The 17,664-nt window shown below is 55.5% G+C and overlaps 1 protein-coding gene across 1 annotated transcript; it reads right to left on the bottom strand.

Annotated features, from left to right (window-relative positions):
* Positions 1 to 711: 711 nt before the first annotated feature.
* EFNB1 (ephrin B1) lies at positions 712 to 13,566 on the bottom strand. The gene is made up of 5 exons (XM_043459041.1): positions 12,649 to 13,566; positions 3,907 to 4,184; positions 3,069 to 3,161; positions 2,726 to 2,854; positions 712 to 2,572 (listed from the first exon to the last, which is right to left on the bottom strand). Exons 1-5 carry the CDS (start codon positions 12,774 to 12,776, stop codon positions 2,160 to 2,162), a joined length of 1,041 nt encoding a protein of 346 aa, XP_043314976.1. The 5' UTR covers positions 12,777 to 13,566; the 3' UTR covers positions 712 to 2,159.
* Between the last annotated feature and the right edge of the window lie 4,098 nt (positions 13,567 to 17,664).

Genomic DNA, 17,664 nt, shown 5'->3' with positions numbered 1-17,664 from the left:
GGTGTCTTGAGGCAGGGCAGGGCTGGGCCTGTCAGCAGGTTCCAGATCTAGCCCCAGCCAGGTGGTGGCAGTACTTGTGGACACACCCAGGTCCCCATGGGAACAGCCCCTCCCCCATCTACTCTCTCAGTTCAGTTCAGTCACTCAATCGTGTCCGACTCTTTGCAACCCCATGAATCGCAGCACTCCAGGCCTCCCTGTCCATCACCAACTCCCAGAGTCTACCCAAACCCATGTCCATCGAGTCGGTGATGCCATCCGGCCATCTCATCCTCTGTCGTCCCCTTCTCCTTCTGCCCCCAGTCCTTCTGAGCATTAGGCTGAGCCTAATGCCAGACTGGGCAGATGCTCGTGGCCTATGCCACAGTGGTGACAGGATGGAGAGGGGGATATGGTCACAGTATCTAGCAGAACAAGAGGGCAGAGGAACTTGTGATGAGGAAGGGCACAGAACACTTGCAGCATCTTGCTCCACTAGGATAGTCACCATCTTCCCACACCTGCCCAGATCACCAGTGTCTTGGTCAGGTGAAAATCATACACACACACACACACACACACACACAACTCAATCTCTCTCTGTGTCTCATTCATATATTCACTCATACACTCACACTTCATTCCCCAAACATCACGACATCATTTTACACCCATTTCTCCATGTGTTTTTTTTTTAGTTCTCATTTTTTTCTAAGAAAAAAGCAACAAGAAAATAATTCAGAGTTTATACAAAACATCTTTACATTATTTTTTTTCCAAAAAGACTAGTATTTACACAAATGGCAATAGAAACAAAAACAAAAAACCCTTTTGACTGCCACCTGGAAGGGGCTGGCTGTTCTGCTCCCTCTCCCACCTGGCTCTGGAGTGGGCAGCTGGCCAGGAGGCAGTGTGGAGGTGGATGGTGGAAGGCCCAGCTCCTTCCATGGCCACTCTGGGAGTGCCTGCAAGGCGCTTGCAAGTGGCAGTCTGTTAGCAGCCGTGCTGGCAAGGAGCCGGGGTCAAAGTGCACGGCGTGCTGGCCCAGCCCTGGGCAAGCCTCTCCCTCTTTCTAAGCCCCAGACCAAGATTGGGGGCTAGTGGGAGCTGGGGTAGGGGGACACCCACCTGTGATAGAGCCCAGAAAAGGAGCAGGCCACCTGGCCTTATACCCGCTTAGTTCTCCAGCCTGGGCTTCTATTTCCCCACCAGGCCAAAGGATGCCAAAGGTGAGGGGAGAACAGGGCAGAGGGGAGAGGGGGAACTCCCAGCTCTGCAGGGCAAATAGCCACCTGGGCACCTCACCTCCCTCCACCCCCCATGAGGTCATCTGCCTGCAGCAGCTCTCCTGTTCCCCAGGCAACAGCCAATTAAGACGTTAATTACCGTGAGAGTGAGGGAGGCAGGAGATGCCCAAGAATCCCACAAGGAAGGGATTTTTTTTTTTTTTTTTTTTGGTGGAAGGGTGGCAGCCACTACCCCATCACCAAGATCAGCACTGTAGAAGGAGGGTCAGTGGGGGAGGGTGAGACACCTTGCCCAATGGCACTCTTGTCTTCCCTCATGGGCAAGAACAGCCCTGGCCTGCCTCCCCCGCCACCCCCCGCAAAAAAAAAAAAATGTCAAGGAGTTTACAAAAGAAATGCCATCCTAGGCTTCCTGACTGGTCACAACCTGCCCCAGGCCCCTGATACTGGGGTAGGCCAGGCTCAGAAAACCTGGGGAGGGGCTGCCTTTTCCATTTTTCCATTTTTCTTAAAAAAAAAAAAAACAGATGAAAATGAGTTGACAGCTAAAAAATGAACACAAAAACATTAAAAACAGTGATGATAGCGGACAAGCAGTCCTGGGAAGGGAGAAAGGGGGCGAAGTGGGGCAGGGCTGGGGGGGCGTCTCCCTGCCTGCTGTCCATCAGCGTCCGACCCTGCCCTCCAAGAAGGGGCACCCCCGCAGAGCCCAGAGGCCTGGCCAGAGGGGGAAGGCACAAGAGCATGGGGGCTGGGGGCACAAGCACCCCCCTCCGAAGCCCAGAGGGTGCGGCAAAAGGGGGATTATAAAAGCCAAGAAACTACAAAACTAAATACAAAGGTGGGCACAGCTGGCAAAGGGAGGGATGTAGGTGAGGAAGGAGAGGTGCAGTCCCGGCCGACTGTCCCTCGGGACCGAGGCTGCGCGGGCCCTCAGACCTTGTAGTAGATGTTCGCTGGGCTCTGGGGCGGCATCTCCTGGACGATGTAGACGGGGTGCCCGTAGTCCCCACTCACCTTCTCGTAGTGGGGGCAGTAGTTGTTCTCTGTAGTCCGTAAGGGGATGATGATGTCGCTGGGTTCGGTGCCCGCTGTGCCACTGCCCCCCTTGGGACTGGCCAGGGTGCTGAGCGAGAGGGCGGGCGCCCGCTGCTGCGTGTGCTTGCGGTGCCGCTTGCGCAGCTTCAGTAGCAGGATGGTCAGAAAGATGATGATGAGCAGGAAGATGACGCAGCCGGCGCCCACAGCTGCAAACAACGCCACCTTGGAGTTGAAGAAGCTGTCGGGGTCCCCGCTGCTGCCTCCATTTCCACCAGAGCCACTTTTCTCATCCTGGTTCACAGTCTCTGTGGATGGGGGAGGGAGGGGAGAAAGGTCAGCCAGGGGTCCCAGGGATACACGGCAGATCCTGGGCTATGCCCCGCCTTCCTTCAGAGCTAGCGCCTGAACGGGCAGCCAAGCAATGGCTTCTGCCCTCTGGGAAATTCCCATACGCTCACCATGCTTGCCGTCGGAGTCACCCATGGAACTCCGACCACCGGGGGCCTGCGTGGCCATCTTGATGGTGTTGTCTGCCTCCTTGCTGGGCCGGCTGGTAGTCAGCTGCTCAGGTGTCACAGCATTGGGGTCTACAGGTGGGGAGAGGACAAGTTAGCCAGGGAAACTCCGGAAGCATAGGTGCCTTGGTTATGTAGCACCTCCCAGCCAAGAATGGTCTGGATACTGGACTTCAGATACTCTATCCCTGCTACCCCCTCTGCCACTACTCTCCATGTCCCCACACCCAATCAGGAGCATCTGTTGCAAAAGCCCAGCTGGGGAGCCCTTGGCCTGGATGCTCACCTTGCCCAACCTTCATGACGATCTTCATGGTGCGTGTGCGGCACACACCTCCCTCCCGGTTCTCCAGTCCCTCCAGACTCCCATTGGATGTAGCTGCAGCAAGAGGCCAGAGCAGTCAGGGGGAGGAGGGGTCTGCTAGCATTACCTAGAAGCCCTAGAGATGCCTCAGTCCATAAGAATAGAACTGGGAACTTGGGAGTTACAAGCAGTCCCACCCACCTGTGAACCTTTCTATTTATCTCCCACTAGGAAGAGTCTGGGACCTAGCCCCTCCCACAAAGATGCTGCTCCTCTATCATGACCAGGTCTTGGCCCTTCTTTCTTAGTTGAAACTATGTGCGTCTTCTCATTGGGTGATGTGACTCAGGGGCCAAGCAATTAGAACTCACAAGGTGAGGGAGGCTTCTCTACAGCCTGGAAGGAATACTAGATTGGAGGTCAGGAGAACTAGATTGGAGACCCAATCCTCTCTCTCCCTGTGTGATCTAGAGCAAGAAGCCCCTTCACCTCCTGGGGCCTCAGTTCCCATAAAGAGAAAGGCTGAAGGTCTGCCAATTCTGCCATTCCCAAGATTAGATCTTAGGTGGGCAAAGAAAATAAGAGAGAGAGCACCATGGATTGGAGTCCTCTCCCAACTCTTAAGAGCCAGAGCGAGTTGGCAGTAGACCCCACGGTAATCGTTGGGGCCAGAATTCCAATACCAGGCTAGGAGGAGAGCATGCCATCCTCAAGGGGACTGGATCAGGCTGGGCCTGAAGTGTGTGTAGTCTCCTTGCACTACTCAGAAGCTCCCACCACTACAGGACAAGACAGAACCACATGGTGGGTAGGGACTCACAGGTAATATAGTAGTCATGGTGCTTCTTGAACTCCAGGCCCATGTAGTTGGGGCTGAACTCCTGGAACTTGATGGTGAAGCGGATTTCCTGCTCTGGCCTATTGCAAGTGACTAGCACATTGGGGTCAAGCACGGTGCTACAGGCCGCTGCCTGCTCAGGCCGCACCAGGTACAGCTTGTAGTACTCATAGGGCCGCCCAGCTTCTGCTCGGGGGCAGATGATGTCCAGCTTGTCTCCAATCTTTGGGTAAATCACCAGCCCCTTCCCGCTCAGGAACCTGCCCAAAAAGAAAGAGAGATGGTTAGCTTTAGGATTGGGGCTCTCTGGCCATTCCCAGAACCAGGAGAGCAGACAATGAGGACCAGGCTAGGCCCACTGGATGGAGATGGAGAGGACAGACATTCTGTTTCTTCAACCTTATGCTGCAGGTGGGGAAAGAGAACCACACTGCCAGCAGGGCGTGGAAGGGGTGGCCCATGGGCAAGGCTGCCAGGCTTTGACTGTTTGGCAGGGTAGGGCACTACCTAGCTGGGAGAGCCCTTTGTCCTAATGTGGCATTTCCGCAGGGGGCTGACGTGGCAGATGGGCTGGGAACCAAGGTGTTGGGTTTGGGCTGCCTGGAGGTGGTGGCCCTGTCCTCCTCTCACCTGCAGCACACTCACATTCCTTCATAGCCACTGCTACCAGCTCCTCAGCACACGCACATGTGTATGCACTTATGTGCACAGAACACAGAAACACACACAGAACAAGCCCACACATGCCCCAGAAACCACCCCCGCAGCTCCCAGTCAACGGCTGGGGGTGCACAACCTATCTGAGACCCACGTCTTCTCCCCCATTCGTGCTAATCTTGGGCATGATAAGAAGATATGAACAGACCTTGCCTAGAGCCAAGGGATAATGGGCACAGTCTCCAGCCAGGTAAAGCTCCACACAGCTCTCTCCAATCCCCACTCCCACTGTCTGGCATCCTACCAGGACTCATCCCACCCCCATAATGCAAGAGCCCAAATCCCCAAATCTGACCAATCTCACTGCTAAGAAGAACAGAGAAAGGGGAGAAGAGGACCAAGCAGGAATGATAGATCATATAGGACAGGACCCCAAGAACCTTGCTCACCTGCCTTTTATTGACCACACACACACACACACACACACACACGGCCTCTGCTCCCAATCCTGAGAGAAAATGGATAAATGCCTCCTGAGCCAGGTTCATCTTCTGATCCAGAAGGCCAGGCACTGGGAAATAGCAAGGGGATGGCAGCTGCCTGGGGCCACCGATTCATATCATCCTGTCCTTGCCTAAGCACACAGTAAGTTCTCTCAGCCATTTCTGAGCCTGGAAAATGTAGGAGAAAGAAGACATGCTTTGGAATCAGACAGACAGTGGCCCTTACAAGCTCTGTGACCTTGGATGAGCTGCCTGATCTCCTTAAGCTTCTGTGTCCTCTATAAACTGGGAGTGGTAAGAGTCCCACCTCTAAGGATGGTGGAGGGGAGACATGATGGCATGTACAGAGCACACAGTTGGCACTCAACCATTTGATTCCTGCTCAGAAATAGTCTGGTCTGACAAGAGGCAGGAAACCAGACACTAACACCAAGGACCTATAAGCCCAGTCTTGTTTCTTGGGTGGGAAAGAGGAAAAGATGATACAGCTCCATCCACAAGGATTTTACTGTCTAATGTGGGTCGGAAAAATAAATGGTTCACGTGGCAGCTATGGACAGCACCAGGCTATCTGTAGGCTATATGCAAGGATGGTGGCTCAAAAGGCAAGGGCTGGAAGCAGAGAGAGGAAGGAGACAGCTCATCTGACAGGACAGTCAGAAATGGTCCCACAGATGGCTTCTTGGCCTTTTGGCTAAGATGAAGTGTAGAAATGGTCCCACAGAAAGAGTAGGATAAGAGCAGTTCCCAGGGGAGGAATAAGAAGTCAACACCCAGCAGGAATAGACAGTAGTGGCTGGGACACAAAACCTAGGCCAGGGATTGTCCCAGTGATGGGTAGAGAAGAGCAGAAGAGGAGGAAAAGCTCAGCTGGGGTCAGACTGAAAGGCAGGGGTTACAACAATCAGTGTGGGTTTCATCCAGTTGGGGACAGACTCTCCGGCAGGAAGGGCAATGAAGAGCTGAAAGTAGTGCTTCAACGGAAAGAAGTTGATAGTGGAAAAACATGATTCCACTCCCCAAGGACCCATTCCACAGCAGGGACTACAAGGGAGCTCAGTATCCTCACCTGATGGAGGGAAATGATATCCAAGGAGGTAAAGGAACTAGATCAAGCAGATGAAGTAGATGAAGAACAGCAGCCCTCTCTCCATGTCCAGGGAGGCTCCACTAAGCTGGAATCTGCCATCCTGCTGTGCAGGAGGGTAAAAGTCACAACGAGAAGGTCTCCCCACTTAGTACCTGGCTTTACCAAACTCCAGAGGGCCAGCAAGGAAGCAGGCATGGGATGGAGGCCCACACAAACATTTGAGAGAAAACACCTCCAACTCCATACACCACAAAAAGCCAAGAAGTTTCACCAAAGCCTTCATAATTCCCAAGGCATTTTTCACTTTCTAATCCTCATACTGGTTCCAGCCAGGCAGTAGGATTAGACAACTTCTAACAACTAGAAGCAACCTTTGAGAGCCACTGAGTCCAAGCTCCTCATGTGAGGGAATGAGCAACCAGATGAATGTTCCTATTGAGGGGTGCTCAAAGCCAAGCCAGGGAGCCTAAACTCACCCAGGATGTTATCCCCCAGAGGTCTAAGAGTACCTGAAACATTGGCTGAATCCTTGTACAGCTTCTCCTCCACAAGACCCTACCTGGAGATGACAGCAGGTAGACAGAGAGCATGCATAGGGGTACAGGTCAGCTCTCTTTTCTAACCACTTGGCCCGCCTTACCCATCGGGGGCTTTTGTCAACTCTGAGCAGTCTCCCATCACCCCTTGGGTTCTGGAGCCCTGGAACCCAGACACAACCAAGGAAACAGATGTCTACATAGTGGGTAGGGGAATGGGAAAGAGAGAGGACTATTGCCCCCAGTACCCCCTCAGACTCTCATCAACCTCAGCAAACAGGATTCATAAATATGCATGAGTTTATTTGCATAGCAGCTGGCAGAGGGAAACTCACCTTCCCCTAAAGTGCAGAAGGGAGCAGAGCCTGATGAGACCCACCTTCCCTGACCCTGGTGCACCATGATGGTGCCTTCTCAGCCTCTTTCTTCCCCACCACTGAGAAAAGTGCATCTGGGCCTGTGAGAAGCCCCAGAAAGTGGCGAGAGGCCATGAGGGGTGGTTATGCAGCCTGTGAGAGTGAAGCCTGAGGTCAGGTAATACTCTAGTCATCCTCTACAGCAGGGACCCTGCAGGTCTCCCTTTATATCCACCAGGAGAAGGGGCTGAGAGGAAGAGGAAGAGAGTGCCTAGTTAAACTGTTTACCCTCCAGTTTTCAAAAACTGGTACTCCCTCCATCATCAAACCAAGCTTTTCTGTCTGGGGCCACCCCCAGACAAAGCCCTTTTCTGGAAAATAAGGGGATTGACATGGCCCAGCAGGAAGCCTGCAGCAGGTCACCATGGTAACCCCTGAGGCCTTCCCTCCTTAGCCTCTGATAGCCCCTGGGACCCCAGAGAGCCACCCCAGGGAGTAGAAGGACTTTCGGGAGGTGGTCTGAGCATTTAGGCTCCTATCTGTGGCCTGCCTCTTCCCCTCCACCCTAACCTAAGTCTCTTCCCCAGGCTGCCTACTGAGCTTAAAGAATTCTAGAAGGGCAGAAGCCTGAAGGTCTGGCGCAGTAGTCAGTACTGGTCAGAGGCCAACTACCCCCTTGCTTCTTTGTCCAGCTAAGCCCCTATTCACCCAAAAACTGACAACTGACAGCAGAGAGAGTTTTGGATCTGCGGGGGTCGTGTCTAGAAACCTGCCCACGTTCCACCAGCTCTACATTTCTGTCCCTCTCACCCTTCCCTCAGGCCCTAGGAACTTGTGGTCAGAGACTGGCCAAAAGGACAGTCCGGCCCTAGGCCACACCACCACAGGTTTGGTAGAAGACTCTAGCCACAGCTTTGATTCAGTGACTCCGGCACCCCCAAGGGTGGCAGGACCAGTGGAAGACAGACCCCAAGCCAGAGCTCAAGTCTACACTCATTCCAGCAAGGGTGGAGAGTCCCCAAATTAAAGGCTCCTCTTTCACTCCCCCAGCTCCACCCAGCCCCCGAGGCAGCAGGAGCAGGCCTGGCGTGTCCCAGCAGTGCCCGCCCAGGCGTGGGTGGGCAGGAACAGCAGCTGGGTCCTGGCACACACACAGTGCTGTCAGAGGCAGGGAAGCCAGGAGAGCCCCAGAGGAAGTCACCCCTCACACACACACCCACACTAAACCATGCCTCCCCTCTGCCCCACCTGGCCAACACTAGGGCCCACTGGGGGCTCAACAGCCCCTTCCTTGTTGTCTGCTTTCTGTGGGGTCCCTAAAAGGCAGTGAGACTCCTGGCCCAGAGAGGAACTAAAGCTGCTGTTTAGAGCTCAGGAAGAAGTGTGCCAGGCATGGAGCAGCCTGCCCTCAGATGGTGGCCTAGGAAAGTCAAATGAGGAAGCTGGAGCACTGCTCATCCCACGTGGGCAGGGCCTGAGTCACAAGGACAGATGCACATACACCTGTGAAGTGAGAGGGGAAGCCGGCGGCTAGAGCCAGCGCCTCTTCCCAAACCCTGTCTCTCCCATATCCCAAGGCAGCAGGATGGTGTGGAAAGAACAGCACAAGGCGGCTCTCCCTGCTAAGAGCTGACTGACTTGAAACAAGTCACTTTCCTTTTCTGGGCAAATGCCTCCTCATCTGCAAAACAGGGGCAATTCTAACTTCCCAGGGCTGTTGGGAACATCCGATGAGCTCACATATGAAGATGCTTTGGAAGTAGCAAGGTACTGCCCAACTGTTAGTTAGCACACCAAATACCATTTAGAAGAAGCTGAAGAAGCTTACTACACTCCTGGCTGCCAGTGCCCCTACCCAAAATGACTACCATGAAAATCCACCCAGGAGGGGCTGCCACAGCGCCCAGGGCAATTAACCCCCAATATGGCTGGTGAGCATCCCCCTACCTCAGCTCCCCTAATAATCATAGAGTGGATCCTCCCCCTAAACCTACTGTTCCCATGGCAACCAGCAGCCTCCTGGCTGGCCCACCCGCTCCATAATCCCAACACCAAAAAACAGTGATGCACAGTAGTATCCAGGGCCCACCCATCCCCACCCACCACAGTTGCTGAGGCAGTGGAGAGCCTGAGAGGAGAAAGAGAACCCTAGATTCAGCTCCTGGCCCAGCCTCACCAGGCCCTTCTTGCCCTGGCCTGAATGCCTGGGGTTGGGGGAGGGAGGGAGGGGAACAGGGAACTTTAGGAGCTGCTGGGTTCCCATCGCTTTCAGGCCCCCACCTGTGGCCAATCAGCCACAGAGTAAAAGAGGTCAGGTCCCTAGCCGCCCCGGAAAGGGGCCCCCTGAGCTGGCCTCCCCAGGACTGTGAGCTGGAACAGCTGTGAGGGGGCTGGGACCAACACTTTGGCTTACAGCAGGCAAGCCTGGGTTGGGGTCTGCAGCTGCCCCCACCCATGCTGGATGGAGTCAAGGGTCCTGGATGCCAAGCTGAAACCCCCACCCCCACCCCTTGCAGGGAAGGTGTAATATGATCTCAGGCACATTCCCACTCCCTGGAGGTGGGGGAACCTGAGTGGGGGGCAGGAAAGGGTCAGAACGGGACTGAGAGACTGAACTGCAGCAGCTGGACTTGGCTGAGGACTCAAGTATGAGGCCTGCCGGCTGCCCCAAGCTCTCAGGGGAGGAGGCTGGAGGAGGGGGCTGCCCTGGGACCTTCCATCACAGCCCCCCACCCCCACCGATCCAAGCATGCTCACGCACTCTGGTTCCTCCCAACCTCTAGCAGGCCCAGACCCATCTTCTCACACTGCACTCATTGGGCAAATCTGACAAGAGGGGCCAAGGAGGCAGATGCTCTTGCCACCAGAGACTATCACCCTGGAAGGCCCCAGCACCAACTGGGGTAAGATGCTGAGAGCCTGGAGCCAGCCCTTCCAGCTCTCTTCTGGTCAGAGCTGGGGCTCCCTGTACCCTGGAACCTGGAAACATACCCCCAGCCCCACCACTTCTTTATTTTGATTTTTTTCCCAAGGAGGAAGCAATTAAGCAGGGTTTATAGGCACTGGGAGATTTTTTTGGGGGGAGGGGGGTTGCCAGCCCCTGACAGGACTGAGGAAAGAAACCAAAAGCCAGGAGGAAGAGGGGAGGGAAGAGAGAAAATGAGCCTGTGAGGGAGAGCACGGGCATGTGCGAGAAACAAAAGGACTTGAGAAAAAGAGGCAGAGAGTGACTAAGAGTGAGAGGGAGTGTGAGAAAGAGGGAGAGCCGGGCAAGTCGAGCTGGAGAGGGGAGGTGAACGCGGCTCACACAGGGTGTGAGAGGGTGAACCAACAAGGGCCTGAGACGGAGAAGTCAGGCAAGAGGCAAAGAGGGAGACACGGACAGAAAGAGACTGTTGATTTGAAAGACTGTGGGAGCTCAAGGCTTGGGCGCGGTGGCAGAGGCAGCCCCCAGAGCTCAGAGTGAAGCTGAGGGCAGTGCCTTCCTCTTGTCCTCCTGCACCCCGCCCCCCGCAACCCGTGCCAACACACACAGACAGGCTGCATTCCAGACCCCGGAGTATAGACGGAACATGGATTGGGGGGGCTTAGGGGCACCAGGATCAGTCCCCCACTGTTCCTAGAATCTGCTCAATTACAGGATGGAATTCGTGCAGGTCCTACTGAGGCCCCAGCTACCACCCCCACCACCCCCAGGATGCCTGCCCTCAGCCTGAAGTGGATCTGGGAGGGGGGCAGATCTCAAAAACCTGTAAACTGGTCCAGAGCACTCAAGGCTCAAAACACAAAAAGGGTGAAGCTCAGGGAGATCTTGTTTCTCCCAGTTCCACCCCCCGCACTCTGCAGGAGGGCTTCCTTCCAGCTGTGGAGCAGCCTGCTATCTCTGGTTAGAGACCCGAGAGAGCAATTAGGTCACTCCCATGAGCCCCTATGATGGGATACCCCAGGCGGATTTCAGCTCTCCATACTCAAGAGAGCATTTCCAGCCTCCACCTTTACAGGAGAGAACTGGGAGCTTCACAACCTTTCTCCTTGGGCTGAGCAGCCCCAGGCCCCAAGACCATTTTGAGACCCTGCTGTTAGCAGAGCACTGTGCCCAGTTTGGCTTCTGAGTAAAGAAGAAATTCTTGTCAATCCCTTTCCTTGTACCCTGACCCTGGTTTAAACATCCCACTAACCGATAAATAGGACCCTACCTTAACTCAAGGAGAAGAGAACTAAAGAAGCTGCCCTCTTCCACTCCAGAGCTGAGAGATGCACCGCCCCTGGAACCTAAGAGGCCAAGGCAGGCAGGAGCTCAGGAAGTTAGCAGGGAGCCCAGGAGAGTGGACAGAAAGAGATTCCAGATATAGGAATCACAGATAGGACAGGCCTAGGGCCCCCAGTTTCCCACTAAGTGAGGTGTCCGCACACTGCTGGGCCCTCCAGAAAACAGGAAGGAAGAGCAATTTTGACCCTGGGTTCCAACCTAAGTCCTGGATGCCAAAAGAGAAAAAGGTCCAGAGGTCACTACACAACCCAGCGACTCCCCACTAACAGCCCAGAAACCATTGAGCCACCGCCCTGAAAGGTGTGTGGTTGGGGCGGGGGGGTTGGGCGAGGATTGTGAAAGGGAAGAATAGAGAAAAGAAAGGATCTCCTCTACATAAACTGCCTCCCCAACCCCTTTGGGAAAGCTAAGCACAACTCCCCAATCTGAGGGACGGGGAGATGGGGAGGAGCAATGGGACCAGCCTGGGCAGGAATCTTTCATTTGCCACCCACCTCCCTCGCCAGCTCGGCCGCCACACTCCACCCTGGCCAGCCCTGGAAGCTCTGCTGTCGGCTCCATTGGACCCCCGACGGGCGATGGATCGAACCCCCTCCCCAACAAAACCCCTTTCCCACTCCGCCCCTCTCCACCCGCCGCCTTTGTGAGCCTGGGAGCGGCGCCCGCCCTTCCACGGCCCCAGCAGGGAGAAAGGTGGCGGCGGGGGGGGGGGGGGGGCGCGAGGGCTGGAAGAGGCAGCAAAACGAAAAGCTAGGGAGGCGAACTGGGAAGAAAGAAATGAAAATGGGAGAAGCCTGAATCAGGATACAGGCGCTGCCACCCGCTCCAAGCGCGAAGTCCCGCGCCGCGGTCCCTTCACTGCTAAACAAACGGGGAACCCGTGTTCTAGCCTCTTCCCCTGCCCAGGTCAAGCTCGCCCCCACTCCCCAACCCCGCCAGCGGCTCTCCGCGAAAACCGCCACGTTCCCAGGGGCCCTAAAGGGGGCTGCTTTCTATCCCCCACCCAGCTCTCCGGTGCGCTCTAGAGCGCTCCGACTCCCAGCTCTGCCCGGCGCGACAATCTTGACTTGATTTGGGACGTGCGGAGGAGAGAGCCGAGAAGCCGAGGGGTCACAATCCAGCCAAGTGCCCCCACCCAACCCCGCCGCACCCTTCCCCGCCCGTCCGCAGGGAAACACACTCGAAAAAGCCAGAGACAAAATAGGGCGCCGCTCCTCCTCTGAACACCTTCCCACAGGCGCTCGGGGGCGCGCGGCCTCACCCCGAAGGAGTGCCTCCCACCCTCAGGGACCAGAAGAGATAAGTTACTCACTTGGGGTTGAGAGAGCTCCAGGACACGGGCTCCAGATTCTTGGCCAACGGCGTGGCGAGCCGGCATAGCGCCAACACGACCATCGCGACAAGCCACTTGCCGAGCCAACGCTGGCCAGGACGGGCCATCTTCCCGGGGGCAGGCTGCACTTCGGGATCCCCTGGCACCTCCTCAGCAAAGCTGGCCTCGCCTTCCCGTGCCGCGCTGCGCTCCGAACCTCTCAGGCGCCCATCCTCCGCAGCCGCCGGCCTTGAAGTGCTCCCCTCCCGCCGGCTTTGGTGTCTTTCTTCTCCGCCCCGCCGGCCAGGAGGACTCACTGGGCAGCCGCCCCCAACTCCGGCATGAGCTGCGGCCTCCGAGGGCTCGCTCCCCTGGCCTCTCTGCCACACGAAGCGCGACGGGGGCTCTGCCCCCCACCGGAGGATCCCTTCCGATTCCGCTCGGCTCCCCGAGACCGTTTGGGACTGTGTGCCCTCTCCCCGACGGGGTCTCCCCGCTGGGGACTTGGTGGCCGCCCCGACGCCTCAACCGTCCTGGAATCGGCCCCCCTGGGAAGAAGTGGGAGTCTTCCCACCACAAGAGCTCGATCCGGGGGCTCCCGACCGGGCCGCCCTTGCACGGGCTCCGTTCCTCCAGGCCACACTGGAACTCCGGGCTGGGCGCCCCCCGACAGCTTCGACTTCAGCGCGGGCCCCGCTTAGTGTATTTAGAAGAGCGGGGAGACGCTGCCGAGCAAGCCAGTACCATCAGTTTGCGCCTCTGAAGCCTAGGCGTTTGGCCTGGCAGCCCAGTCGCCGAGTCCTAGCTTCCCGGCGACTGCGCCCGAGGGTCTGCGTTCAGCGCGAGGCTCACACACCTCCCACTGCTGTCCAGCACGCATAGACTCCCTCCGCTGCTGCTGAGCTGTCTACTCCCCTGCTCAGGCGTACGCAAGGCCAACCCTACTCGTTTTAGCCAATAGCAAGCTCCGTAACGGGGTCCTTGCCCCGCACCACGCCCCTGGAAGAGGAAGGGGGCGGGGTTTCGGGAACTCTTAAGGACGCCGCACTCTCGATGGCACCAATCTGAGTGTGCGGCTCGTGCGGTTAGGGATGGGTCCCGCCTAGTCCTGTTCTCAGAGCGCTCTGCCCGTGGGAAGTTGGCGCTCCTCTAGAGCTGTTGGCCTGCTCTGCTCCCTGCGCGCCTGTTCAACACTCCGGCCCACTGCCCTGGGCCAGACAGGTCCTGTCACGAGTATCCCGGGAAAGTACTGCCATTCTTGTTACACACGCGAGCCCTGAAGTTTTTGCTCCATGCCCACCACTGTGGCAAAGATAACTTGTTTACTGCCTGTCCCTTCTCTCGCAGGACTCTGGTAGGCTTTCCTCCTTTCACCTTCGCAATGCAGTCGCCACTTGCACATGGACCCGGAGTCCTGAACAGACAAATGGATATCGGTGGGTGCTGGAATCTCAGGGGGGTCAAGTAGGGGAAAGAGGAGGGTGGGGGAGAATTTCTTCGCTCCTGGGGACTAGGCCTTGGAAATCTCAACTTTGGAGAAGAGCCTTGTGGGACACCAGGAACCCAGATTTCGAGTCCTGTCCTGTCTGAAGGTATGGGCAAGGCCCCGAGATCGGCCAGCGGGAATGAGAGGGCACCTCGATAAAGAATGACGCAAAGAGGAAAGGTTATAGGGCAGAGGCACCTTTAGAAAATGCAAAAGCAGATGCCCTGGCCCCAGCACACCAGACTCCAGCGCCTCCCAGGCTCGCCATCTGGGTCTTTGTCTCCCAGCCCTGGCCTGTTCTCCCCGCCCCTCCTCGCTTCTTTGCTTATAACTTTGGCTCAATCCCATAGCTCAGACCCTCCAGGTCCGACCCACTCTCCCTCGTCGGACCTCAACAGATGTACCCACATGCTAATGTCTCCCCCTACTGGACTTTTATAACACTGCCGGCGCCTGGGACCGACTGAGAGTGCCCACTCTAACAGGAGCGTGGCACACACGAGCCTGGCACACGCGCTCGAGCGCAAGACCCAGGACAGGGTAGTGGCCTTGGCTAGAACCGCGGTCCCCTATGGGGAGGAAGAGAGAGCACTAGGAGGAAGATCTGAGTTTGGAGTTGGCTCAGGGATTGCCGAGGACTTAAAATCCCTTTGCTGCTGCTTTATGGAGATAATTAGCAACATTCCCGAAGTGCTCTGCCATTTACACAGTTTCCTGTCCTTCTCTCACTTAAAGAGGAGGCTGAGTTACTGACTTTCTCACTGGATCCTCTGATGACCTCTTTGGTTCATAGAGTAGACCTATATTTGGGGGAAACAAAGAGAGGGAAGTGGGTTATTCTCACTTCCAGGAGAGGAAGTGGGTTACTCTCACTTTCAGGAACAGGGCCTAGAGGATGAGAGGATGAGATGGATAGAAATAGAAAAGGAGGAGCTGTTTAGGGTCTCTCACCTCCCTCCTGGATTCCTTATTAGGGTGTGAGCAAGGAGAGACAAGAACAAGGTGCAGGGACACACCAATAAACCAAGTTGGAGACTAGGATTGTCCAAAGGGCATGGAAGGACAGCAAAACCTGAGGATGGAAAACAACTTGCCACTTACTGAGTGCCTACTATGTTCTAGGAACCATGGTAGAGGCATTTCCCTTCACAATCCTTTGAAATGAGTTCCATGATCCCTATTTTACGTAAGAGGGAAAACTAAGGCTCAAGGGGAAGTGACTCATTTGAGGTCATGGAGCTGATTGATGGTAGAAGCAGAATTTGGCCCCAGACTTCTCTGTCTCCTAAGCCTGTGCCCAGTTTCCTATACCATACTGAGTCACCACATTTCCAGCCCCTCTTCTTGCTTACTTGCTTACTTACTTCATTCCTGATTAAAAGCTGGTTCATGCCTGGAAAGCAGCAACCTTCAGGATGGCCAGGACTCCACTCTTCACTCACAGTCCTCTGAGGGGTTTCTAGGCCTGGGGAAGTTCATCTATGTCCCTGGCCACATCCCCAAGTTCCCAGCTAAAGTCACCCACCGTCAATCCCAGAACCAGCCTCAGATTCCACTGCTAATATGCCCAGTGCCGTTTGGGAGGTGAGCCCAGGTGGGGGGCTGATCAGGTGGGGGATAGGGCAGATGAAGCTATGCTGCCAGACTTGGGAAGCCTGGGAAGACAGCAGCAGCTCCTGAGTGTGCTAAGACCACATCCTGGGTGGGGAGGGCACAGAGGAAAGAAGAGAGGACTCTGTGTCTAGGCCTGCTCCACACACTGGTCACCGCTGGTCATGGTGCAGCCTTTCTGCCTCAACCTGCCTATTGGAGCCTCAGTAGCAGGGCTGGGCCTATTCCATGCTGCAGCCAGGGCCAATGACTCCAGGATCCCAGCTCCTGCCCTACCCTAGCAGGGCCTCTTATGTAGTGATTCATGCCCCCTAAGGTAGGGAAAATTACTCCCCAGGGAAGCTGAAAAGGAAGTCAGGATGTGGGGGATGTGGACCCTCTCTTATCCAAACTCACTATCCTAGTGGCAGTCACACACCTTCCCAAGCCTCCCAGATCAGTGTCACTGAACACACACACCCCTCAGGGTTAAAGTCCACCAGGGTTTCCTGAGCACTGATCCTGTGATTACCTCTGAGCTGAGATCCAAAGAGGAATCCCACCAAGCCCTGCCTTCAAGAATCTCCAAGCAGATGGAAATCTGTATGTAGGGGCCTTCTGAACCCAGGGGTGCCAAAAAACAGCTGGCAGCTGCAGGAGGCCTCAGGTATCATAACAGCCCCCCAGAGAGCTTCAGAGAACTCAGCTTCCCACACCCACGGGAGGCATGGAGTTATGGACTTCAGAGCCATAGAGTTCACTGCTTATCAGTTGTGTCTCCTTGGTCAAGTCGCTTCCCCTGTGTGCTTCAGTTAACTCTTCTGTAACCTGGAGATCATCTCTCCTTCATGGAACTGTGCTGAGTGGGGAGTGAGATAATGCACAGGAAGGTCTAAACATCACAGCCAGCCCACCATGGCGCTTACTAAATGGAAACTATTATTCCTCCACAGAGCCTCCCACAGAGACACCCTCATTCCCAGTCACACATGTTCTCACCCGTTCACACATGCTTTATGTGCCACACGCACATTTTTTAGCTCTTCTCATATTCTCACACATGTACATATTCATATATGAACTCACTGTCTTCCTTGCCTATCGATTCACACAGCACCAGCTGACAGGCCTGGTTCCTACCCCTACGGGACATAGAGTCTAGCCTCCACATTTTCTCATGGGGCTGTCCTGTCCATGTTCATGAACATTCACACCCCCTCTCTTATTACCATGGCCCTTGTCCTTGACCCTTCCTTGTCTTTTTTGTACTCTGAGACAAGAGAAGTGAACTTCCTCACCTAAAGCCTCACAACCAGGGAGAAGAGTCAGGATTCAAACCTGGGCCATAGAACTGTGTAACTTGAGCTTAGACACATGACTCTACTCAGATACTCCAGGGCCCTGGAAAGGAATATGTGTCAAAGTGTGGACCTTGTACAGTGAAGGGTCAGAGGGCAGGAAGCTTGCCTTGAGGCCTGGGGTGATGCCAGCTGGGACTACTCCATGAGGCTAGCAGCCCTCTCTCCTGTCTACAGTCATCTCTGGCCTACCCCAATCCTCCTGTCTGTCCCCTTGAAGACCCACAGCCTCTGCCTGCATCCTCTTCACAGATATACACAACTGATCCCTACAGGGAGAGGGAGAGTTGTGTTTCTTGAACCCCATCTGTATGCCAGGCACTGTAGCTGGGCACTCTCACCCTTGGTGCTATGCTGTCTTTGTTTAATTCTCACAACATCCCTGAGATTGATACTGATAGGCCTATTTTAGAGAAGAGAAAACTGAGGCTCCAGCCTCAATCAGGCTGCATCCCCTGCCCCTACCACCCTCAGCCTGCAGAGCCCTCTCTTACCCAGCCAACTTCTTTGTCCCACTAGCCGCTTCTCTCCTGGTCTTCCTCTGCCTTCACTGCCCTCTAGCAGAGACCACCTGGGGTCTAT

The sequence above is a fragment of the Cervus canadensis genome, chromosome X (genome assembly GCF_019320065.1).
Source record: "Cervus canadensis isolate Bull #8, Minnesota chromosome X, ASM1932006v1, whole genome shotgun sequence".
In the NCBI taxonomy this organism is placed as follows: domain Eukaryota; kingdom Metazoa; phylum Chordata; class Mammalia; order Artiodactyla; family Cervidae; genus Cervus; species Cervus canadensis.
The sequence above is the reverse complement of the archived record's forward strand: the minus strand, read 5'-3'. Positions and strand labels throughout refer to the sequence as shown.